General features: G+C 33.8%; 1 protein-coding gene across 1 annotated transcript; it reads left to right on the top strand.

Annotated features, from left to right (window-relative positions):
* Positions 1-12,252: 12,252 nt before the first annotated feature.
* On the top strand, positions 12,253-17,280 carry LOC131072351 (cucumisin-like). The gene is made up of 12 exons (XM_059208320.1): positions 12,253-12,381; positions 12,493-12,596; positions 12,727-12,824; positions 14,331-14,477; positions 14,592-14,697; positions 14,982-15,179; positions 15,272-15,488; positions 15,590-15,693; positions 15,802-16,026; positions 16,133-16,241; positions 16,451-16,664; positions 16,913-17,280. Exons 1-12 carry the CDS (start codon positions 12,253-12,255, stop codon positions 17,278-17,280), a joined length of 2,019 nt encoding a protein of 672 aa, XP_059064303.1.
* Positions 17,281-27,584: the final 10,304 nt, after the last annotated feature.

Genomic DNA, 27,584 nt, shown 5'->3' with positions numbered 1-27,584 from the left:
AGTGAAGCCACTTGGTAAGTGTTAGATACTTGGTTAATCCCAAAGACACTGAGAGGGGGGGTGAATCAGTGTCTGGCCAATAGATGAAAGATTTAAACTTATTTGCAATACTATAATTGAAATTAATATACAGGTAAACAAATAATAATGCAGTAAAGAGAAACATAAGAATCAACATCAATGCACACCATAACATAGATATTTTGGTGAGGAAACCCGCTAAGGGAAAAACCTCGGTGGGATTTATGACCCACAATATTTACTCACTGGTCAATATGAATAAATATTACTCATTACAATAGATACCTACACATGAAGGAAGGCCAACTGCCTAGAGCTCACTGCTTAACAACAAAAATGGAGTCCCACTAACTACACAATTGGATGGTTAAATCCAATAACAATGTATTGCTTCAAAATAACATGTGCAATGCTAGATTTAGTACCAGTTTAAGCTTTATCTGATACCTCTGCCAAAAACCTTGTTGGTAAATGATTATGCTTACATAGAATACTTTTCACTCTACTCTGCTTCTTATTCGCTCTCAAGATAAACACATCAAAGTGCATATACAATTATCTGACATCATATCCCTATCTTATCACATATACAACTTACATACACACATTTCATTACCTACTTCATTTCAAATGACCTACAAGATCTCATACATATATGAGTCTTTACAATACATCATATCGGCCATACAATTACAATTTACATTACATAAATAGTATTATTACCAAGTTGGCTTGGGATGTCGGTATGATCTATTGCTGGTGTAAACTGGATGCCAATGTGAATAAGACTTGTAGTATCTGTCGGTACCAGTAGGTAAAGTTTGTTGCTAGTTGAAACTGTGAAATCTTATTGAACCTTGTTGCCACTTTGTTGCCATCAATGAAAACATCTACCATTCTCATCTGAGTGTATAATGCCAACAATCTCCCCCTTGGGAATTTATGGCAACACTCATGAGAAAAATCAAAACTAAAATCCAAAAATTGAAAGTGCTCCCCCTGAGCAAATGATCTCCTTCTGTTCACTTGTCACCATGTCTTACTCTGTACATTTTTCTCATAATACCACTCCCCCTTTTACATCAATGACAAAGGATGTCAAAAGTATCAAAAATTCAAAAATTATCTAGATACATGTAGTCTGTTGTGTACAATCTGAAAAATATCCACCAAAACTAAATTAAGACCCTGCAGGAATTTTGTACTATCATAAATTATTGTCTCTGTCTGTCTGATCATCCCAGTAAGATAATGCATTTGTTGCTCCAGTGATCTATCTCCTTGAATTTTTGCCTTGGATAGTTCATTCTGGTGTCCTAATAGATTATCCAATCTTGGGCTAAGTTTATTCTTTAACTGTTGGGTTTTCATCTTCAACCTTGCTTTCTCTCTTTCCAAATTTTTAATTTTCTCTTCATGAATATCCATTTCCTTATCTAAGACTAATGTTAGTTTCGAAGAACCAATTATGTTATCTGCAATATCATCAATCTCCTTCTGAGTTTTCCTGATTTGTTCATCAATATATTCTGTTGAATGATGAGGTTTGCAAGCTTCCCTGTACAATTCCTTATATTCCAAAATAGTGGAATTCAATGCCGGTAGAAATGAATCAATTTGTTGATTACAATCCTTTATTGTTTTATCAAAGAACTCTTCCTTTTCTTTATTTACTCTTTCCTGAATAGTTTCCTCATTTATTTTATCTAAAGACTAAATGTTAGAAGAAATGAATTTGGATAGAGTTTCCAATTTACCTATTGAGCCAACAATGTGATCTACCTTGCACGCCAGTGCAATCATTTGCAAAATTGGGAGAGTCATCAATAGCCTTAAATTCTAAGGCATTGCATTCAGTTATCTTCTTTATTGAATCCAATAATACATCAATGATATTTGTCGATCTGAAGTCCACAGTAGAAGTACTGGGAGAAGTGCTAGGTTATGCATTATGTTTCTTCTCTTCTCTAGGTACCTATTCAACCACCTTAACAACTTCCTTAATCTCATCCTTACTCTCATTCTTATTCTCTGTCATTTCAAATTATGTTTGTTCTTTTTCTTTGTCTGTTGGTATCTCAACATTCTGTTGAGTGTCAACTATGATAGATTCTGCTTTCTTTTCCTCAGAAATATCCTTATCCATTACAATATTGATGTCCCAAGTGTCAACATTCATTCTGAATAGAATGTTTAACTAGGGATCAATATCATCTACTTTCACTTCCTCTGACTTCTCTTCAGTTTGATTTTGCATTTCTTTCGGTGCCTCTGCTACTATCAGTGGGGTGTCCTGTGCTGGTGGGGGTAAGTTATCTTTAATTGTGAAGTCAGGTACACTACCAACCTTATTCTTTCCTTTATCTCCTCTTTGGTATACCTTAGTAACAGATTTGTCAATCTTTTGTATTTCTTTTTCTTCTCTTTTCTCTTTGTCTACAAAGAAAATACCCATTTATCTATTGTCTCATCTTCTAGTTCCTTTATTCTCCCATACATGAGGCTTACTTGTCGGTGACCACTTGCAAAAATAGTTCTATTAGCTTCAACTATTAATTCATCAATTTCTTGTCTAGATTTAACTAGATGAACAGCCAATAGTGCTTCAACCTTCAATTTCTTATCCAATTCCATAGTAGACATTCTTTTAGCTTCAAGTCTCAGATATAAGTCATTAGGGAGAACATCAATGACTTCAATAAGAACTTTCTTATATATATCTAAGTACAAAATTATACTCTCCTCAATGGTATCCTTATCAAAATCTTTGAAAGAATGATAGAACTTACTAACATTTCCAAGATTGCCATCCTGAGTTATTTCATTTACAAGCTCTTCCAATGAAAGAGTAACAGATACCTTTTGTTCTAGTTTATTCTGTGTGACCTTCTTCCTCGGACCACTGGGCTCTCTCACAGCCTGTTGTTTCTTTCTTAGAATCCTTGGTTTTTTTGGTGATGGAGCAAGTGCCGGTGAGGATTTTCTCTTCTTCCTATCCACCCTTTTGAATTCTACAGCCTTGTCATTATCAGTTTTAGATGAGGTAGCCACAGGAGAAATATGTGCTACCGGTTATTGCTCCGATTTTATTTCTTGTGCAAAAACACCACTCATTAGATCAAGTTTCAATAAGCCCTTAGTAAAGACTTCACCAAACTTTGAAGCATCTTTCAATATTTTGTCTCTTTTCTTCCTCTACTTCTGAATTTCAATATCTTTTTCAATTATTTTGGCATTGCCAAAGATCTTCTCTATTAGTTCCAGTAGATAATCTAGGAGTACCTTGGCATAATATTCCAGAATGTTTGAATCCACTTCATAACCCATCTCAGTTACCTAGACAGTTCTAGGTCTAACTGCCTCCATCCATACTTCATCTCTCTTAATAACAAACCATATATGTTTGTCATATTTATCAACAATATTCTGAGAGATTATTTCCCTTTGCTTCATTTTAGCTTGAAATTCCTTGAAGTATTCTTTTACCTTGTTTTGACCATCTGAGCCCATGCCAGTAATTGCCTCCTTAATCTATTTTCCAACAAAAATATCATAGGCAAAATCTTTGTGGCCTATACCGGGAATCTCCTTTGAGAAATATAGCATTAAACATACAATCAAATTCCAAAACTTGAAATTTCCCTTCTTATCACCTTTGATCTTATCCAAATTTTCTATCAATTCATCTTTCAACCACTCACAAATATCAATTTGAGCATCGTTCATTATCATCTCATAAGTATTGTGAATGCATAGACTGGAAACAAAATTCAGCCTATTTGTATGAGCAACTTTGTATCCAATAACCATACTTGCATATTTGACATTGTTATCAGTTATATCGCTAACCTTAAGTGATCTATTATCTGATGTAGCACCGGTTAAGTTCATAGCCTCTTTGTTTGGAATTTTATTTTTCTTCTTGGGCCTAGTGCCGGTAGAAGGTAAACCTATAACAGCCCTATTGCTTCCTTAGTGATTTTGAAAACTGAGTCTAGCCATAAAAATTCACTGTGAATTCTGCTAAGAACATAACGGACAATCTCATCTAAAAATTCAGGCATGTGAAGGATGTTAATGAACCCTAAATATTCTACAATCTTGAGTTTCGGTTTGACTACACCTTGTTTGTTTGTGATAACATTCATGAACATGTTATTTAAATCCTCGGACCCTAAATCTTCAATGTTACAGTGAATGTATGCCCTAGGGTCTTCAGCAAATGCCACTCCCTTTGGGATTTTTGAAAATGCACTAGTGGAGTCATCCAACTTAGCTATCTTAGGGATTATCTTAAAGACTAGTCTAGGATGCTTGATATTATCCATAACAATAGGGTTTGCAATGAATTTAGGAATGAAAGATGAAGAAGCCATGTCGTAAAATAAATACCTTTTAAGTGAAAACCTTGGATGCCCTAAAAAATCTTTGTTGCTTCGCTTTTTGAATGTCGGTGCTCAACTTCTGCGCTCTTTGAATACTTGAATTCTCGATAAGTCGAAATGAGAGATTTTAGTGCTTTATAACCAAAAAGTTAACTTACAACCACAATAAATGCTTTGTCGGTTAAGTGAATCCTCAACATATGTGCTGGTAAAAAAGAACTATAACTTCTTACCACCATCTGAGGGTAAAATGCATGATCTTCAATTAGTTTCCTTACTCCTAAGGATTATTCCTTAATTAGATGAAGAATCTCCTGCCAGTGCGGGATTGCTCTGTTCTGCCGGTGCAGAGCCAGATTCATCATTTCTCTGATCTCTCTTCGTGACCCATTGTTTAGAGAATTCTTGCTTGATTTCATTCACTTTTTCCTTGCCTTTATCATTAGATCCTCTGTCGTTTGTTGGTACATTCCTGCTTCTACAAAATCTTTCAATATGCCCAATCTTGTTACATGCATAACAAGTTACATTGTTTCTTTAAATAGATTTTCCATAACCTTTCCCGGTTTGAGTTCTGCATTGATTAGATAGATGTCCAAATCTACCACAAGCATAGCATTTTACATTCATTCTACAATTGTTTGAGTTATGACCATGTTCATTGCATTTGAAACATTAACCGATGGATAAGTTTGTATTCTAATTATTCCTAAATCTACACTGATTTTCTCTATGACCAAATTTATTACAATTAAAACATTTCCCATTGAATTTATAAGCATTGGGTTGCCTTACCGGTTTGTTGTGATCATGATTGTTTGCAATTCCATAACTTTCTCCATGTTCAAATCCAATTCCAACTGTTTCTCCATCAGGTTTTGACTTTTCATCATATCATCAAGCTTGTCTGAGCTCTTTTTGAATTTGTCCTCGTATTCACTTGTAGTGACCAACTCACCTTCCAGAGTGATAACTTGTCTCATAATTTCCTCTTTGTCATGTTGCATCTGAATCAACTCTATTTTAAGCATATCATTTTCATAACTAATCCTTAGAGATTCATTTAATCTTTCATTAAGTCATCTAACCAAATCTTCCTCATTCTTCTTTCTATCTTCAATATCCTTACATATTCTCATGGTTAAACCTTGCATCTCATTCTTCATGTTATTGTTCTCTTGTCTCAATTTCTCTACAATATCTTTGAGAGTTTCTTTTTCTTTATCATCTTATTTTTTTAATTGTACATGTAATTATTTTCTCTTATTATGTGCCATGATCAGGTTTTCTTGAACTTCTTTGATGAATTCTTGAGTAGATCTGAGTTCATCTTCCAGTTTTATATTCTTCAATTTTTCTACATCAAAATATTCAAGAGCTACTTCCAACTATTGTCTCAAACTTTCCATCAATACCGGTTTCAGAATCTTCCTCAAGTTGTTAGGCTTCTACAAATAGAGGACCAAGCTCTGATACAAATTGTTAGATACTTGGTTAATCCCAAAGACACTGAGAAGGGGGGGTGAATTAGTGTCTGACCGGTAGATGAAAGATATAAACTTACTTGCAATACTGTAATTGAAATTAATATACCGGTAAGCAAATAATAATGCAATAAAGAGAAACAAAAGAATCAGCATCAATGCACACCATAACACAGATATTTTGGCAAGGAAACCTGGTGAGGGAAAAACCTCAATGGGATTTGTGACCCAAAACTCACTGGCCAATATGAATAAATATTACTCGGTACAATAGGGGCCTCCACATGCAGGAAGGCCAACTGCCTAGAGCTCACTACTCAACAACAAAAATGGAGTCCCACTGACTACACAATTGGATGGTTAAATCCAAAAACAATGTACTGCTTCAAAATAGCATCTGCAATGCTGGATTCAGTACCGGTTTAAGCTCTGTCTGATACCTCTACTAAAAAACTTGCTGGTAAATGATTTTGCTTACATAGAATAGTCTTCGCTCTGCTCTGCTTCGTATTCTCTCTCAAGATAAACACATCAAAATGCATATGAAATTATCTGGTATCATATCCCTATCTTATCACATATACCACTTACATACACACATTTCATTACCTACTTCATTTCAAATGACCTACAAGATCTCATACATATATGAGTCTTTACAATACATTATGTTGGCAATACAATTATAATTTACATTTCATAATCAGTACTATTGCCAAGTCGGCTTTGGATGCCGGTATGATCTGTTGTCGGTGTAAACTGGATGCCGATGTGAATAAGACTTGTAGTATTTGCCGGTGCTGGTAGGTGAAGTCTGTTGCTGATTGAACCTGTGAAACCTTGTTGAACCTTGTTTCCACTTTGTTTCCATCAATGACAACATCTACCATTCTCATCTGAGTATATAATGCCAACAGTAAGCATGTTGGAGTAACTGGCTTACATATCAGTATTGGGAAGAAGGAACCAGTTTGTGAGTATGCATGCTGATGTTGAACAAGCATGAATAGAAGTGACTAGTGAGTGATGGGAACTAGAAAGCATGTGAATGGTAAAACTCACTACAGTATGATCTAATGAAGGGTTAGCACTAGAACCAATACGTTAGTAGTTTTAGGTTAACTAGTAGGATTCCCACAAAGAAAGAGAAAGTGTTGACAGAGTGTGTATTGCTTCAGTGAGCAAAGATGACATATGGAAAAGGTACTAGGACATATGTCAAGTTGGAGATCTATCCTCTCTTCAATGAAGTCACATCATTATCGACGGGTGCCATAGATGTTCCTCCACTAGTATTTAGCATTTGAAGTGAATTCGTCTATTCCTCCCCTTCGGTAAATGGTAATACCTTGCTTATCCTACAACATACATGGCATACATCATGAATCTTCGAGATAAGTTAGTCAAAGTAAGGAAAGGCAGGTGATTGGATGCATAGACCATATGACTAAAGTGAAAGACGAGGATGGCTCCTAACATTGAGATCAGAGATGTACACCAGATCAGCATTTGAAGATATGATGTGCTACCTAGGCAGAGAAGGAAGAGTTAAGATGGTGATCTTTCCTCCTCAGCAAACCGGTTGAGAAGAGAACCAGTCAAATGAAGATAAGGCTCTACAATTGCACACATGGAGTTATGTATGCAGATGAAAAGTGGTGTTAACACAGGTGCATAAGAGTTGGAGATGGATGGCATAGAGATATCATGCACATTACTAGAATGAAGGTAGAAACTTGTAAATCGGTAAACAAGGTGGATACCGACATACAACCAAGTGAACAGAGAGACAAAAGTGAAGTGCTCTCAATCTGTTGAAGATGCACATGGTGAGTCACCCTAGATTTCTATTGAGGACCGGCATGGTTGATGACCGAGCTAACAAGATCCACCGGCACAAGGAAGGAGAAGGCAAGAAGGTTAATTGGTAAGGGAAGACGTACCATCAAGGTTAGAGAACTAGTAGGGTTAGATGTCTAGTAGGTGTGCATTGGTTGAGTATTTGGTCGGTGATCCTATCTGAACCAACACATAGGTCTAAGCTGAGATGGATACCGACAGGGATTCCACGTGGATTTGAAGTGACAATCTTGTAGAGGTCGATGAAGTGTCGTATCAGTGAGGTTGTTGGTATTTGGTCAATATTTAATGTTGACTGTGAAAATCATGGGAGACATTGCACAGGTGTGCGGTTCAAGGAAGGTTGAATAGAGGTGATCGATGGGATTCATCGATCGATGCAGAGTGTCCAGGTCTAGAATGAGGTGGGTCATGCAGTCTACAGAACCATTTATGGTGATTGATCTTGATCCTTGCTAATGGATAGTTTGTGTTTGCTAAGTTTAGTAAATGTGCCTTGGAAGGAAGAAGATATGGTAGAAGATATCCGATTGCTTACATGTTGTTCATCCTCATGCAGAACGAGATCAGATTGGATTTGATTGACCTTGTGATCAATGGAAAAAACCTTTGCATGCCAACAATTTGAAGTTGTGTTTTGGCAGGAAAGCTTAGTAATAATTATGAAGGCAGAAGACCGTATTTGATGATGTTGAATGGTGAAGGAGAGTGATCCTAAATAGAGAAAAGAAGAGATAATACTTAGAAGATTCAAGGAACTTAGCATCTGAATAAAAGAGCTAGCAGGAAAGGTTAAACCGGTGAGAGTGTTTAACAGTGGCTTAACCGGCAAGATCAAATAAACTAGAAAGTTGCAAAGTGTGTTGTAGAGGTAGGAACCGATAGTGTTCATGCCAAATGGAAGGTAGTGGAGAGTGAAGTAGTTGCATGTGTATGGAGAGAAGATCCTGCAAGTGGTGAGTAGAGAAAGGATAACCCGGTGAGCAGAGTAACTGGTAGCAGGTTTATGTTCTGATTGTTCATTCAATAGGTAGAAGTAGAACCATTATCAGAAGCAGCAAGTGAAGGTGAGCAGAGAGACTAAGAAGGAGATAGAAAGAAGAGTAGAAGTAAATTGGTGACATAGAGGAGGTGAGAAACTGGTTGGATAAAGTGTATGCAGTGGTTACCAGATTCATTTGTAATCTGACTATTACTTTTGTAATTGATTATGTACAAGATAGATCGCTGAGTTGGAGCTCAATGCAGGGGTTGGTGCTCCTTGGATTGCTGCCCTAAAATTAGGGGTTGGTGTTCCTTGGGTTGGTACCCTAAAGAAGGAGTGGTACTTGGGTTGGTGCCTTAAATGTTGTTATTGAAGGTTTTCACTATGAGGCTGGATTGGAGCAGTAGACTCCAGCGGCATTTCTCACCAAGATTTTTCTCATCTTGGGTTTTCCTCGTATATACTGGTGTTATGTGATGTGTCATTTGTGTGGTTGAATTGTGTTGTCTAGTTTTATCTTACCGGTAGGTTTGCTTGGTTCTTAAGTTGGTAACTATTAATCTCTCTTGGAGGTAAAAGTTTTAAGAATTTAGAAATCACTAATTCACCCCTTCCCTCTCAGTGGCATCTTGTGCTCAATAGTATTTATCTTCATAGCATTCATGTGGTGTTGACTAATGAATTTGAAATGCCTTTTCTCACCAACTGGTTAAAATTGAAGTTAATATTTTTGTATGTTAAAAAATTCATTGAATATCTTACGATAAGTTGCACCCTTATGTCGAGGGTAAACCAATAATCGGTTTACACAACTATTGGTTTCATTTTCCTTTTCAAAAAAAGTATACATGAGTCATTCACCGTAAAATAAGAAAGAGCAAAGTTGTTAACCAACACACTACTTGAATCCATCTCTCTCTCTCTATTAAATTCTTGAAGCTCAATTGGCTACTCTCATACCATGAAGACGTGTATCCATTGTTTTGTCTTCCGTGTTGTCCCTCTATGATGTGCCTTCTCTTCTTCTCCAAAATATCTTTTTTATAACAATTATATTCACCTTCTTGAAAAAAAATGCCTATATCTTTTTTCTCTTTTCAAATCCTTTATCTCTTTCTTGAATTTTTAACACCTCATATCCTCTCCTCTATTTTATGAATATTGTCTCTTTAGTCCTCACCCCCTTTGGTTTATTTTCTCATGATACTAATACATCTCCCCATCCAATATGGGATAATATCCTCTATACGTTTTCCTCATTATGCATGTTCCTTTCCAAGCATCCTTACTTCTCGATGTATATCTTATAAAAGAACATTCCCACATTTCCATTGAATGGTAGTTCAAATTATTTTTATATCACCTCCTATGTTCCGATGACACCATGCTGATACACCCTCAAAACTCCACAAATATTGCAATTGGGGATGTTCTATATTTTTGTTGTCTCAAAATCAATTGAAAAATCTTACTCAAACAAGTTTTAGTGCCAAAATGGATCCACTTGTATAGTACACTTGCCTCATAAATTGTATCCTATATTTAGTGCTCAAATCTTTAATTTCTGCACCAAACATATCAACCTGCTAAAAAAATATCTAAACAAGATTCAAAACTTATTAACATCATCTATCTATCATGGAAGGTTGTTAATTGTGGTTTGTGGTAAATTTAAATCTTTCAAAATAGATGGTGTTCTTTTATTTTATTTTTGAATCACAATAGAAAGGGGAATACTCATTGATCATATGTAATGCATCAATATCAGGCACTATTATTTAAATGTATTCTCATCATGCTCAATTCACTTCCTTGGAATATAAATAGACCCCAATATTAGTCTTATTATCAAAATTTATATATCAATTTCCTTGGTAAGGACTAGTCTACTCTTTAGATCTCTCTTCATCTTATACTAGGCTACATTGCATGGTCTTATCCATGGACTAGCTAGACAATGTGGTATAGATCACCTAAATCAAAATTCATATCTTTTATCCTAATAATACTTTTTCAAAAGGTGAACATTATATTTTTGGCTTGCATACCAAATACCTACGGTTGAGGGACTAGGGACATCTACAAAATATAAACATTCCATTGTCATTATGAAAGGATTTGAGAGTTGTAAAGAAATAAAAAGATCAATTGAAAGAATAATCAAGAACACTACAATTGAAATGTCATTTTGACATCATTAGGCATATTCAATGCACTATATTACTTGCTTTATGTGAATACATAAAGGTATCAAGATGCTACAAGTTTGACTTGTTATTAAGACAAGCCAAGTTATCAACCACTCCCCTAGAAAAAAATAAACTATAAGTCTCAATGCAAATGATTCTTAAACATAAAAACCATTGAACAACATTATTTGTCATAACTCATATCAATCTCAGCTAGTATCACTATAGGAGATAGATGTGTAACATTGTCTATTCTTAGACTAAGTTTCATGGAGCAACATGGCCTATGTCAAAGTAGTTTCTAGAAGAAGTTTTTCATAAGTTCCTAGTATGACATTGATTACAAGATACTAGATGGTAATAACTTACTTCAAAAGATTAATGAGTTGACATCAAAAGATTAAAAAAATACTATATCCTTTGAAACATATTTTTTTTCTAGATTAATTGTCTCAACATTAAATTCTTCGTATTAAAGTATATGGTATTTGGATTTTGATTTTAACTTTTTCATATTTAATATTATGTTATATCTCTAATATTTTTTGATGAATAGGCAACAGGATTCTATTAGATTAATAAAAAAATTACACTATTCACAAAAAAAATAGGGGGATACGGGATCACCCCTCAGACGGGTAGAGCCCAAAAAAAACCATCAAACACGGGCAACGCACGGAAACATAGCAAAAATTTAAAAAATAAGTTTTCCAATTTAATAATAAGTCCCTCAGAAAGTATGAACAATCTTTATTCAGGTTCGTCATTTCCATCTAAAATCGTCTCTAAAATATTCTTATATTTATCATATTATTAGTTAATAAAATAGATTCTGATTAGATTGCTTCTAGATTTGTTGTTGATATTTTTTTTACCACTTTCTCCCATCATCCTCCCTTCCCTTTACTTCTTTTTAAGATCATGTCTGCAACTTAATCCTCCATTGCCCTTTTCTTGATAATAGATCAATGTGTGATCCAAAACATACGATAAATCCATAAACAATCCTAAACATAAATACTACTATCTTATTATCATCGATTTCACCTTGCCTTTCTCGTTAAGAATATTGTCATATCCGCCTGAACATGCCGGACTCCATTACCTATAATCCCCAAACCTCTGCATTTGTTTTACACATAAAATGAACACCTTTCCCAAGATCATCGACATAAAATAGAGAACAGAGTTATCTCAATAGCATCAATACAGATGGGATGGAATTTCCGTCCTAACACATGCGGTCGTGGGATCGAACCACTTTAGCATCAACAGCCTCTATAAACAGGGACTCATTTCATCTTAGTTTTGTGTGAGAGTTTTCTATAATGACATGCACTGCAACTGCCATGGCCGCCCCCAGCATAAGCTATCTTCTTTTCTCCATGTTTTTCTTTCTGATAATGTTGCATTCTAAAATGTTTTGCATGGCAGTGTCTTCAGAGGAAGATACAAAGGTATATTTAAATTCTTCTACTTCTTACACTACTACATGATATTTATAAACTTAGTATTATGTTTAACTAAATTTTCAGCATGCTGATTGACCAATGGCTGTGTGAAATTAGCTATATGTTGTTTACATGGGCAATGCTCCATCAGAAGATAATGGGCATTCTTACACAACAGCTGCTGGATTGCACCTTGATATGCTTGAATCTGTGCATGGAAGGTTATTATACTAATCCTATAATCTATTGTCATGCTTGACCAGGGTTGTCAAAATAAATGAGTGGTTGTTATATTGAACTCTGATTAAAATGCTAACATGATCATACATAATTGTAATATTGTTATTGAAGCCGGGATGCAGCAGAGGAATCGTTGAAGTATAGTTATTGGAAGAGTTTCGGTGGATTTGCTGCCATGATTTCTCCATCCCATGTAGAGCAGCTCTTAGGTGAAAATAAAAATTAAAACCTTTTTAATGAATATTTCTTATATAATTTTATTTGATAAAAGATAATTGTATGATTTTAAAAACAAAAGAGGGTGTATCCACAAAGTCTATGCAGCTTTAAAAAAAAGTGTTAGAAAGAGAAGGGTGAATGACCCTCAGCATGCTTGCCAGCATTCCACCGGATCACTCTTCTTTTTGAGGATGTCAGTGTGGGGATAACCAGCCAGTCAAAACTAGGAGGGTTAGAGGAGCATACCCACAGAGTCTAACATCAAAAACAAAGCAAGGTGTTAAAGGGGCACACCCACAAAGCCTGAGAGGACCAAGTCTATAGCAATCAAAAATCAAGTTCAATAGAGTCTATGCAGTTAAAGGAAAGTTGGAAGGAGAAGGGTGAATGGCCCTTGCACTATCATCAGAATTCGTCTGGATCATTCTTTTTCTTTTTGAGGATATTGGCATGGGCACAGCCAATCAGTCTTAAAAAAAAGTCTTAACATTCAAAACAAAGAAGGGTATTAGAGGAGTACACTCACAAAATCTAACATTAAAAACAAAGCAAGATGTTAAAGGAACACACCCACAAAGTCTGAGAGTACCAAGTCTATACAATTAGAAGGAGATGGATGAATGGCCCTTTTACTATTGTCAGAATTCCACTAGATCACTCTTCTTTATGGAGAACATTGGCTTGGTACAGCCGACCTGTCATAACAAAGTATTAACATTTAAAAAATAGGATATTAGAAGAGTAAACTCACAAAGTCTAGGAAGACCAAGTCGATAGCTTAGTTTGAAAAATATAATCAGAAAAGCTCAACAAAGTCTATGCAGCTAAAGCAAGTTAGAAGGAGAAGGGTAAATAGCCCTTACAATGTTGTCATAATTCCGCTGGATCACTGCTCTTCTTTTGGAGGACATTAGCATGGACACAACCAACCTGTCATAACAAAGTCTTAATATTAAAATCAAAGGAACACATTAGAGGAGTAGACTCACACAATCTAAGAAGACCAAGTCTATAGCATACTCCAAAAAAAAAATATATATATAATCAGAGTCAAGTCCAACAAAGTCTATGCAGCTAAAATCAAAGATAAAAGAAGGGCAAATGGCCCTTGCACTGATGTGCAAAATTCCACAAGATTGCTCCTCTTCTTTTTGAGGATATTAACATGGACACAGACAACCTGTTGTAATTAGAAAGAGGGTGTTAGAGAAGCACACCCACGCAGTAGTAGAACCAAGTCAATAAAATAACTGAAAAAACACAAACAGAACGAAGCCCAACAAAATCTATACTGCTAGAGAAAAAACAAAATAAAATGATGAATCCCCTTACATTGTTGTCAAAATTCCACTAGATCACTCCTTTTCTTGAAAATATCAGCGTGGGTGTAGCCAACCTGTTAAAATTAAACATTTTTAAAAGGTTTTTTTTTCAATTTTTGTCATTATTGGGAAAGTTGAAGACTGGAATTTTATATCTATGCTTTTTATGTAGAGATATGGATGGTGTGGTTTCGGTGTTTGAAAGCAAGCACCTGCAAGTTTTAACCACCAGATCATGGGATTTTATTGGCTTTCCTGCATCTGCACAAAACAGTAATTTGGATTATCAAAGCGACATTGTCATTGGTGTTCTGGACACAGGTGAAACTATCTTAAACCAAATTGTTTAATCTTTTAGTTTAGAATATGTTATATACTTTTTCAACAAGTTACAGTGTTTTAGCTATTAATTTTCATGTTGATGTGGCATTCTAGGAATATGGCCAGAATCAGAGAGTTTTAATGACGTTGGATTTGGTCCAGTGCCATCCAAATGGAGAGGTGGATGCCAAACAACACCAGATTTCCCTGCCTGCAACAAGTAAGATTCATTCCTACTCATATTTTTATATTAACATACTCCATACTGTACCTTTTTGGTCCAGTAAAATGTTATTAGATAACAATACATATTATAGAAATTATAACAGCACAAAAAAATTGTAGACATTTCATTGTTTAAGCTTTTCATTAGTCAATTGAATACCATACTTGTAACATCCACTCACCCTATATGAGAATATGCCTTTACATATTTTCCGTTTTTAAGTTTTTCATCATGTTGTTAAATGAAAAGTGTAGCTAAAAATATGGATGAATCACCAGGAAACTAGTGGGAGCAAAGTTTTATCGCAGCTTATCGAGTCCAATATTTAAAGAAGATTTTCTATCTCCAAGAGATGCAACAGGTCATGGAACACACACCTCCTCTACTGCTGCTGGAAATTATATAAAAAATGCTAGTCTTTATGGAATTGCTCAAGGAGATGCAAGAGGTGGAGTCCCTGGTGCAAGGATTGCTATGTACAAGGTTTGTTGGGTTTCTACTTTTGACGACACATGTACCGATGCAGACATTCTTGCAGCATTTGATGATGCCATCTATGATGGTGTAGACATCATTTCTGTCCCAAATACTTTGAAGATTCCATTGCTATTGGATCATTTCATGCAATGAAGAGGGGAATTTTGGTAGCAAATTCAGCTGGAAATACTGGACCTGACAAGAGATCAGTTATCAATTATTCTCCATGGTCTCTAACTGTGGCTGCAAGCACCATTGATCGTAAAATGGATTCTCAACTTCTTTTAGGAAACAACATCTCTATAGAGGTAATTTATAAACATCCACCCATTTTATTCTATTTCTTTCCCAAAATAGAATATAGAGAATTCTAAATTAAGTTCATCGTTTTTGTTTTTGTTCTTAATAGGGAACTTCTTTAAACACATATACAATGGAGCAACCATGGTATCCTTTAGTATATGGAGGTAATATTGCCAATGTTTCTGGTGGTTTTAATTCAAATGATTCAAGGTAATAAAATATATAATTTAGACTTTTTTTACCCTAAAAAGCCATATTTTATTTTATTTATGCTTTTATTAAAAAACTCACAATTTATTGTTTCTATGAAATTTTCAGGACTTGCAGATTTGATACTCTAAATCACACAAAAGTGAAAGGAAACATAGTTCTTTGCTATTCCTCTCTAACTGCACCAGATCACTCTATTTTTCATGCTGGTGGTGCCGGCCTCATTTTAATACTAAATGGATTTAATGAAACAGCTTTTCCATGGCTTAGTCCAACTACAGTGATATCAACTAAACAAGCAGACCTCGTTTTTTCTTACATCAATTCTACTAGGTAATTTATATAAAAGTATTCTTTAAATAAATATTTTTACAGTAAGTAAACAAATGTGTTAACATTGGAAACTATAAATTTCTTATTGTTGATCACATTTTATTAGCTCTCCTACTGCGATAATTCACAAAACTACGACTCCTAAAGCACCAGCACCCATTGTTGCTTCCTTCTCATCTCGGGGTTACAATCCAATCACTTTTGACATTCTTAAGGTATTGTTTTTCTATAATATTACTTGAATTAAAATTTTAATTTATAGGATAATTGATAACACTTTTTTTCATATATTAAAGTCAATTAGAATTTATAATTTTCATCTATTATGTATTTCGTTAAAAAATATTAAAAATATATAAATTAGTTATAGCACATAAATATTCCATTAGAAAAAACTTGATATAATGTATTCATCATTGCTCAGCCAGATATTACTGCACCAGGTGTAAACATTCTAGCATCTTGGTCAAAAAAAGCACCACTCACTCACAATATAGAAGAGACAAGATTCCCTGACTTCAATACAATATCTGGAACATTCATGTCAACTCCACACACTGCAGGAGCTGCAGGATTTGTTAAGTCACATCATAATGATTGGTCTCGTACTGCTATCAAATCAGCTCTAATGACTACAAGTATTTTATTATTCACCTCTCATTAAACATGTTCAATATATATACTCATAAATATTGCTATATATTTTCAATTTCATCTATATTCTATATTTGAAATCTTAGTTTGTAATGTTATAAGGGTAATCTACTTTTAACCCTTATTTATTAGTCCAAATGATTTATAATAAGGTAAAAAATTTATAATTCCATTTTTAACTTAAAAAATAAGATTTTAATTTAAATATTTACTAATTTAACTTATGATGCAGTATTTATAATGGATCCAACATTGGCTGGAAATGGAGATGTAGAATTTGGGCATGGGGCTGGGCAAATTAATCCAATTATGGCCACTAATCTAGGGCTTGTGTTTGATGCAACCCTAGATGATTACATCAATTTTCTTTGTAGAGAAGATTACAATGATACCACATTACCTCTGGTGATAGGGGACTTTAGTAATTGTGACTCTATAGAGCCATCTAAAAATGGAGGAAGACAACTTAATTACCCTTCAATCATGGTTGTTGCTAAACCAGGAGAACCTATTCAAGCTGAATTTACCCTTCAATCATGGTTGTTGCTAAACCAGGAGAACCTATTCAAGCTGAATTTCCTAGAACAGTTACTAATGTAGGAGTTACTAATGTAGGAGTTGCAAAAAGTACATACAAGGCTAGTGTATCTGCACCCTCCGGAATAGATGTGAAAATTGAACCAAACACATTATCATTTTCTTCTTTAAACCAAAAGTTATCATATAATGTTACAATTAAAGGTCGATCTATTGTTACCAACACATTGCTTTCAGGTTCCTTGACATGGAGCTATTGTAATTACACAGTAAGAAGCCCAATCACTATCTATGCTATTCCCATATAAATTTTTATTTGATTGACAACTTTGACAATTTAAGAATATCCATGTTCTTCCATTCTATCTTTGAGTAATATGAAAAGTGTGCATTAGAAATTTGGTGAATTTTTTTTATTTTAATAGTTTTTAAATGATAAAATTATATTTTTTATTAAGACATGATATTCAATAAAGAATCTTAATATATTTAATTATTATAATACTATTAGAATTTATAATATTATTGTGAAAAAAACTGTTAAATCATGATTTTAGAGTAGAATCCTCTTGTTTTTTAATTCTTTGGATGCCTTAGATAACTATGTTGTTAAATTTATATGTTTTGAGAAAAATGGATATTTAAGTAAATTAATGTTAAACACAATCAATTTGTGAATAAAATACTAACACATGTTATTTAATTTCATCTATACAAGAATAAACTAATGATGAATACATGTACTTATTCTATTATCTTGCATTATTTGTTTTGCTACTGATGATATAATTGTTCACCACAGATGATAAAATATGGTTTAAAATAAATATAAAATAGAAATTAAAATTTATAAAATAAATATTAGTGCATTAAAAAGAGAATTTTTACTAAAGATAAGTTTGAAATGTTGATTCAAAAAGATTCAACCCTAGAATCCTAGAGCAATCATTCAATATCTAAGTCTAGTGATGTATGTTGATCTAAAAAAAATGGTGAGAAACATGATCATATGTGAGTAGCTAAGAGAGTTTAATAGAAACAGGAATCTCATTTGCACTTTTATCTTTATAAAACATGTAGTTTGATTCAATATAAAATAAGATAATTAAAGAGAATTAACAACACATGGTCCTCAACAAATCTATACATTGTCAACACTAATGGCCCAAATATTTGTCACAAAGTACTATGAGTGTTGGCTTGTACTAAGAAATAAACCAATGACCTCTATTATTTTAGATAAAACTCCAAATTACATATGTAAACAAGATAAAGAACTAAATGTTTTCATTAATATGGATCCTCTTAAACTACTCTTGGAACATAAATAAACTACTATCAAATAAGCATACTCTCTAAATATTTATCAATCATGACCTCTCAAATGATTTGAAATATATTGTAATATTTAGTTATAAATGAGGGTAGGACATTAACTAACATTGGGAGTATAGCTTGATTAGTGAGAGATTCACATCGTAGGCACAAGGTCATGAGGTCCAATCTCCCCCAACACGTGCGGTACCAAAGAGTGTGTTGTGCCAACATCAATGGTCACATTAAAAATTCTACCTGATGCACTACATATCATTGAGGGGCTACCTAATTCCTATTGTCTAAAACAAGGGGTAGGACATTAATTAATACTACTTTAAAAATAAATCAACGATGATAATTTAAATGATAATATAATTTTGTGTCAAGGAAATGTTGGTGTTGCCATAAATCCTATAATTCATTTTAATGTCATCATGTTAACTTGACATCTATTGGTTATGTAGATATTACACAATAATTATATATTTTTCACTAGAGCATGTGTAGTCATTGTATAATTAACTAGAACAAACACACATAATTGATGTGACTCATGCATGTCTCATAGCCAATAACAATTAAATGCAGTGTCAAAAGAGTCAATCATGTTGGGTAAATGGAACTAAAATCCCATGATTATAACTTGAGATAATTAATGAATATGCAAGGAAGTTCCAACAAATTATCTATTATATTACATGTCTAAATAATCTTATACAAGACCTATGTTGTAACTAATGGTATGTAGTTTATACTAAGGGTTCACAAACTCAACATAAATGCTTGAGGTGAGACCATTTAATGAATGTCATTACATAGATTATGATGGTGTTAACCATGGTCTAAACATAGTAAAAAATGGTTAATAAGTACCACCATGGAAGGAAATAATTGGAGAACTTCAATTTCATGACCATATATATTTCTCAATGGGTAAGACCATAGGAAGGGAAACTACTTGATATTAAAGAACTTTAACTAGAAATAGAAGGATAAACAATAAACACCTTAGTAGTATTAGTGTATTAATCATGCTTAGGTGGCGCTTATGTGGCAAGTTAGTTATAGGGGTAGATAGGATAATTCTCCTATATATACCTCCATCCTCAGCATTAATCACTCACCCAATCATCAATACTCTATTTTTCCAACTTTCTTTTATATATTGCTTTCATTTTTCCTAGTTTCTTGGCTAATTTCTACATGGTATTAGAGTCATTTCTAGTGCAAATGGAATTGATTTTATTTTTTGGGGAGTTACATAATTTTATTTGGGCTATGGTTTTTGGTGAGATCATGGATATGAAATGATTATGGATATATGGTATTATACTCATGATATCAATGATGACTTTAACATACTCTCTAAAAAAGGATATAATTTATATAGTCTTGGACATATGGAACAAGGAATCAAGGTTTCAATCGATATCAAATTTTTATTATTATAGAGATGGTGTAGGGTTCCCTATTTATCCCTTACATCTACCCCTTCCTTTATTATCTCCTAACATACAAACTAACTTTCCTTCACATGGCATGTGAATAGTGCCTAACCATTTTCCTTTATCTAGAGAAGACCAAACCTTGTTAAGACTCTTAAAACACCATTCATTCATTCTTCCTCATCTAAAAGATTACGAATCTCAACAAGATGACCACATAAATTTATTTTTTTATTTTTACCATTATATGTATGGTCATACTACTACTGATTGTTTAGCCTTTAAGAGAGAAGTTAGAAAAATCCCTAGTAATGGAATTATTCCTATAAAAGTGGCATTCAACTTCTTCTTCATTTGGTTTGTCACATAATTAAATAAAATTTTCTCTATTATGTTTCTCCTCACTGTGTGACATTAGTATCTCACCTTCTTGAAGGCTCATTGTCATTCATGGTTGTACAATTTCATGTACAATCATACCTAGATAGAAACATAATAGTCTATGGTATAAATACTCTTTCTTATGCACTAGGGGACAAGAGTAGTTCAAAAACACATATCCTCAATAAGGATCCCTTTTCTCTTTGTTGGAGATGTATATTTTTTAAAGATCCCCTCCTTGCATAGAATTTTGCATCCTTCATGAGGATCTCCTCATTTCTTGGAAGTGTGCATCTTTTATTAGACTTCTTCCTTTCTTGAAAGTATATTCTTTTACATGATGATCTCTCCTTGGAGTTGAAAGTGTGCATCTTTCATAAGGAATCCCCTCTCCTTTTATTTTGGGAAGGTGAGCATTCTTGGCAAAGATATTCTTTCCCCCTTAGTTTTAGAAATTTATCGTTCTTTTAGGATCTTTACTCTTTGTGGAGTTATATATCCTTATAAAAGGATCCTCCCCCTCTCTTTGACTTTTCAATAACTATGTATCCTTGATAAGGATCCATTTACCCTTGTTGCAAGATGTATCCTTTAAGATGATATCTTCCTTTTTTCAAGGTGTGTATCCTTCCTAGCTTAGATGCATGCATTATTTTTAAGGCTATCTCATTAGTATTGAAGGTGTGTATCTTTTTTATGGATCTCTCTTTTCCTTAAGATATCAACATAGTAGTATACTAACATCTTAAGGGGGGCATATGAGCCTCCTTTTTTCTTGTTGTGTCCATTGATGTACCCCTTGAGTAGTGGTTTGTGTTCTTCATGATGGCCCTTAAGGCATGGTTATCAATCTATCTCTAGAAAATTTTCCTATAATAATATTTTTTCTTGATCATCTAGCATAGTATGGCTTGCTAGTTTTATCCTTGTCTATGCTACCTGATGCGTTGATGGTCTATGAATCATCCAGCATAACACATCTTGTTGGCTAGTAGCATCATAAGACTCATCCTAATCATCTATCATAACATAAATTTATAGCTTGATCCTTTGTTGAATATGTTTATGAGCTCCCTAAGGTATTGGACATCTATTATAGCATGGCTTATTGGATTGATCATCATTTTTTGTTTATGCTCCCTTAGGCGTTTATCTCCTAGTATAGTGTGGCTTGCTAGTCTGGTCATTTTTTTATAATACATGGATAACCCAACATAACACAACTTGTTGGCCAACGGAATCCATGTCATCAAAATTCATCACCTAGCATAACACAACTCGTTGGCCAACGGTATCCATATCATGAACATTCATCGCCTAACATAACACAGCATTTTGGCCTATGGAACTCATGGCATGTCTATGGAACCCTAACATAACACAACTTGCTAGTTGATGGACCATGGAATCTCATCGCATTGGTGTATTCTCTTGTCTCTTTCTATAATTTCACTTGTGTTGTTGCAATAGAATTTTGAGGATGATACTTAAAAATTGAGACAATATTTATGTTGAGGTCTCTTCAACTAGTTGACTTGGAGCCTTTGTTTTGGTACTAACATTTTTGGGGAACCTTTTTATTTTTCTTTTTGATTTGTGTTTTATTTTGTATTTGCACTTTTATAGTGTTTTCTTTACAAGTGTATCCTTCTTTAGATTTCTTGTGTGAGCTAATAGGATCCTAAGCTTGATAGCTTTCTTATCTTAACTTGATGTTAACATATCCCTAGTAGGTCTTTCTCTCAACTATTTCTTCTTCCTTTATCATGAGTATGAGGATAAGTTCATACTCTCACTAAAGTGGGGGCTGAATGTAGTCGTGTCATAAATTGTATGCCTTTAAAATTTCACACTCTATTTGGCACCCACATTAGTATTCTTTCACCTAGATCATTTTAATCATGCTTATGCCTTATTCTACCTTGTAATTTAATTGTTAAATATGTAATGTAATCATTGTCAACTGTTAATTCCAAGACTAGGTCCTATGTTATGGACCCTAACACATTATTTTTCCCTTGGTTGGCTCCCTTTTTAGTAGACAAGGACATCCAATGTCCTAGTTCCTCCAAAAGAGGCCCAAATTTGAATATTTATGAGTGTCAACCTCCATCATTCATGATCCAATCTTGATCTTTGAATTTGATCATTATTTGTCAACCTACATTTTAAAATACCATGTGATCCCTATATAAAGCACATATTATATCATTCATAATCCTAATGGACTAATATATTCTCAACAAATCATTCTAAATTTGAGTGATAAACATATTGAGTAGTCTATAAGCATTCTTCGTTCAATTATGGATTCATGTTTGCCATTCATTGTTATCATGTTATTGCATTAACACTTGCAAGAATTCCAAAATGAGAATTGCATCACTACCCTTCATGTGAGGATCCATGAGAGTCTTTCATGCCTAAGGTAATCTTGTCATTTTAGCATTTCCATTACTATTTTACCTCTATTCTTGGTGCAGGAGCACCTTGTCAAGTTCAAGCCTCCATGAGTCAATTTTGGTTCTTAGCTTAGGTTTGGTAATTTAATAATGTAATAAGTTATAAAAGAAAATATAAAACTTGTTTGTATTTTTTTGGAGTCTTAGAGTGTCATTTTGGGGGTCATTTGTCAAATAATGTAAAAAATGTCAATTCTTGCAAAAGGGTCATGTTATAAAAAATGCAAGAATAGGAATATGAAGATTCAAATGATGTAAGCAAGGTTAAGAGTCAGTTTTTTTCAATTGGGGAATGTTTAGAATACTTTAAAAAGTATTGGTGCATGTTGGTAAGGGGTGGGAAGTTGTAATTTTCATTTTTGAATATCAAACACTAAGCTTTTCCTGTGTTTTCATAGAAATCTCCTGCTACATGCTCTTGTATGGCCTGGTACCATCAGATTGTGCAATTTTATAATTTGGAATTGGTAGAGGGATGAGTTAAGATTCTTTTGGTTTTGGTTTGAGATTTTTTCATTAAGATTTAAAGATTTTATAGAGATTTTATTGAAACTGGTCTTAAAACCCTGAATTTGAAGGTTTGAATGAATAAAATGATTCCTTGAGCCATTCCACCCTGTAGAACATGCTTTAACTTGGTGGAATATCAAAAATATATGCAATATTTTTGTTTATGTGATTTTCAGGATCAGGGAAGGCAGATTGTTAAATTTTGAGTGATGCCCAAGTTGATTTCATTCAAGTTTTAAGCCAAGAATGGTGGCCAAGAGTTGGAGTTAGAAGAAAGGTGATTGTTTTAAAAATGGTTTGGAGAGGTTTTTAAGATAATATTATACCTTCTCAAGGTGTTGGTGAATTTATTTGAGGCTTGGGAGTCATAGGACTTATAAACCCTTGGTGGAATAAGTCTAATTAAACCTTTATGCAAGCATAGCAGCAGTTTTTTGAGGGGTATGTTCCAAAGAAATCTTAGAAGATTTAAATATATATTGTATAAAGCCCAAATGAGTATCCAAAAGTGGTATCATATCTTCTATATTGGTTTTAGATTGAACATTATGGTTGAAATACATGAGTTGTTGCTCTAATTAGGCCTAATTGTGGCACTAACAGTCCATTTTTTGAGGAAGATATTTTAAAACAACCAATGCCAATTATTTTAAATGTTTTAGGGGAGCCAAAAGGGTATCCAAAAACACTTTCATAGTTTGGCAATAAATCTTGCTCAAAAATTTATTAATGATTGTCATGTTTAGGAGGGCTACAAGGAAACTAGGTTGCTAGGAAAGGAAAGATCTTGAGGTAAAAACCCTAACACTTTGTGTGATCAAATATTATTATATATGTCATTTAAGTCCCTGGTCTGCATCAATTGGTATTAGAGCCCAAATATTTGGGAAAGTGAAGAAATTTTGAATTTGTTTGTTTGTCTTTTGTAGGTTGAAGAGAGAACCTGGATGCCAAGAGACTAAGTGGTGAAGAAGAGAGGAAACCTAGGTGAGATGTCATGAAGATAGAGAGAAGCAAGGTGAAAGAGATGTTCTTGAAGAGAGATGGATTTTTTAAGGAGGTATTTGCAGGTTGAGGGTTCACTAGAAAAGAAACAAAAGAGGAAACAATTGGAAAAAGAGAAGGCAAAAAAAATGGAGATTGAGCAAGAGATTAGAGAATTGAAACAAGTCATGGAACAAACAAGAAAGGATACGGAGGAGCTGTAAAAAAAGAATGCAACTTGAAATACAAAGATGACATTTACATAAAAAGGAAGGTATCATGGCCTATTAAGAAGATAGTTCAGAAGAGAAGACAATTTGGAGCACCAAAACCAGATGAGAAGAAGACTTTGTTGATGGAAGAAGACAAGGAACAAGCCAAGCAAGCTGAGATGATGGTAGAGGAAGACAAGCAAGAAAATAATGCAGTCATTCCAAGCTAGGAAGATTCTAAAGCAGCAGGTATAAAACATAATCAGATTTTGGAGGGAAATGATATTGAATTAGTGTCAAGGTCTGATCTATTTAAGGTCAAGGATGAATTGATTTTGGAAAATAAAATTTTGCTTCAAAGGTATAATGGTATGATGTTTTCTTCATTTATTTTCAAAGAGGGTAGTGGCTTTTCAGTTTTGTCATTTCAAAGGTTCGTAATCCTAACAAGGCAACAAGCTTAGAGGTAGAATATTAGGTGGATGAAGAGATTATATTTAAACTTCAAAGGAGAAAGAGTAAGGAAGGAGTCTATGTATTTCTTGTTGAGATTTCAAGAAAGGAAAAACTTAAGTTCAATATGAAATAGATTGGGGGAGAATAAAAAGTTACCAAAGCAAGATCAACAATGTTTTTAGACAAGGAAGGAGACAAAGAGTAGCCATCAAGAAGATTATTCAAGTTGGAGCAATCCATCAAGACAAAAGGTGACAAGTAATTTATGTGTTTGATCCACTAGAAGGGTCTACAAGATGAAGGCAGAATTTTGAGGCCAACGAATGATAAGATATAGCATGATTTATTTTTACAACAGAGTCCTCAAGGGGACTTCAGTTCCGTTTTGGCCAAGAGTATGGTGTAGGAGCACCTTGTCAAGTTCAAGCCTCCATGAGTCAATTTTGGTTCTTAGCTTAGGTTTGGTAATTTAATCATGTAATAAGGTCTAAAAGACCATATTGAACATTTTTGTATTGATTTGTAGTCTTAGAGTATCATTTTGGGGGTCATTTGTCAAATAATGTAAAAATTGTCAATTCTTGCAAAATGGACATGTAAAAAATGCAAGAATGGGAATATGAAGAGTCAAATGATGTAAACGAAGTTAAGAATTTTATTTTTTTAGTTGGTGAAGGTTTTGAATACTTTAAAAATAATTGGGGCATGTTGGTAAAGGGTAGAAAGTTGTAATTTCATTTTTGAATATCAAACACTAAGTTTTTTCTGTGTTTTTCATATAAATTTGCTGCTATAGGCTCTTGTATGGCCAAGTGTGATCATAAAATGAAAATTTATGAGTTGGGATTGGTAGAGGGATGATTTAATATTATTTTGGTTTATATTTGAGATATTTGTATTAAAATTTGAAGATTTTATAGATATTTTACTGAAAATGGTCTTAAAACCCTGGATTTGAAGGTTTGAATGAATAAAATGATTGCCTAAGCCATTCCACCCTATGGAACATGCTTTAACTTGGTGGAATAGAATAAATATATGTAGGTTTTGTATTTATGTGATTTTAAAGAGCATGGAAAGTGAATAGTTAAATTTTGAGTGATGCCCTATTTGATTTCATTCAAGTTTTAAGCAAAGAATGGTGGCTAAGAGTTGTCCAGTTAGAAGAAAGGTGATTGGAAATGGTTGGAAAACAATTTGGATAGGTTTGTAAGATAATATTAGACCTATTAAATGTTTTGGTGAAGTGATTTGAGGCTTGGGAGTCATAGGACTAATAAACCCTTGGTGGAATAAGCCTAACTAAACCTTTATGCAAGCATAGAAACAATGTTTTGAGGGTTATGTTCCAAAGAAACCCTAGGGGATTTCAAGATATGTTCTGTAAAGATCAAATTGGTATCCAAAAGTAGTCTCATATCTTCTAGATCAATTCTAGTTTGAAATTTAAGGTCAAAATACATGAGTTGTTGCTCTAATTAAGCCTAATTGCAGCGCTAACAGTCCATTTTTTAGGAAGACATTTTCAAACAACCTATCCTAATTATTTGATATGTTTTAGGGAAGATAAAAGGGTATCTAGAAATGATTTCACATTTTGGGAATGAGGCCTTCTTAGAAATTTATTAATGGTTGTCATGTTTAGGAGGGCTACAAGTAAACTAGGTTGCTAGGGAACGAAAGGTCTTGAGCTGAAAATCCTAACACTTTGTGTGATAAAATATTATTGTATATTTCATTTGAACCCCTGCTCTACCTCAATTCTCCAAAGGATGTGCATACTTTTTACTCGTAATAGTTGGTGTGGAGATGGGAACACAAACACAAGGTTTGACTTAGACAATCCTTTATATACAACACGACTCTTACCCATTTTTTGTTTGTACAAGTTTATGTCTAATAGTGAAATTGGTATAGTAGTGAAAAGTATACTAATGTAGGTTGTGATATATTTTGAATAGGAAAAATATCCTAGACTAATTTGTTGGTCACCCATGTCTTGTTGTTCTAGCTGAAAATTCTAAGAGATGGCATTTCAAAACCTCTTAACTACATTCCTACTCACCTTTGTTAGTTTTGAACATCTTCAAACTAGGGTGCCCAACTACTCTATTCAGCTCTTTGTGCTCCACTTTTCATATCTAGGTTCCTCTCTATATCTTTGTTCCAAATTTGGCTTATCATGTCTATTATCCTTCTTGTATCTATTGTTTATTACTTGTTGGTTAGCAAATTTATCTCATTAAATTCTTCTTTACATGAATGATTTTATTGTGTTAGATATCTATATTCCTAACATTTGCAGCTAATATGATCATCAAGGAGATGAAAGTATTGGCTTGAATATTTATATTGATGTTGGCTATAATATTTTATTTTATTTAAGAAAACTTGAAAAGTTAAGATTTGGCATTACTACCTTTTTCATTTCTAAGTGGAAACTAATGCCCTCGGAAGGGAGGGAGTGTATCATCAAGGAGAGGAATGTAGATCTTGGAATAAGACGAAATTGCGATCGAGCCATGAACCTAGAGAGAAGTTGGCATTGGTGGGAGTTGTTGTTTTCCATTGTCAAGGTAGTTGAGTCGTGACCTTTTTCA

Source organism: Cryptomeria japonica, chromosome 7, assembly GCF_030272615.1.
Source record: "Cryptomeria japonica chromosome 7, Sugi_1.0, whole genome shotgun sequence".
NCBI lineage: Eukaryota > Viridiplantae > Streptophyta > Pinopsida > Cupressales > Cupressaceae > Cryptomeria > Cryptomeria japonica.
Note: the sequence above shows the minus strand (reverse complement) of the source record. Positions and strands in the feature narration are given on the sequence as shown.

Excerpts from the sequence above, each read along its gene's own strand:
- LOC131072351 (XM_059208320.1), top strand. The coding sequence starts at position 12,253 with ATGACATGCACTGCAACTGCCATGGCCGCCCCCAGCATAAGCTATCTT. Across the intron at positions 12,597-12,726 it reads CTTGAATCTGTGCATGGAAG|CCGGGATGCAGCAGAGGAAT; the intron begins GTTATTATACTA and ends TTGTTATTGAAG. Across the intron at positions 15,180-15,271 it reads CCTGGTGCAAGGATTGCTAT|ACATCATTTCTGTCCCAAAT; the intron begins GTACAAGGTTTG and ends ATGATGGTGTAG.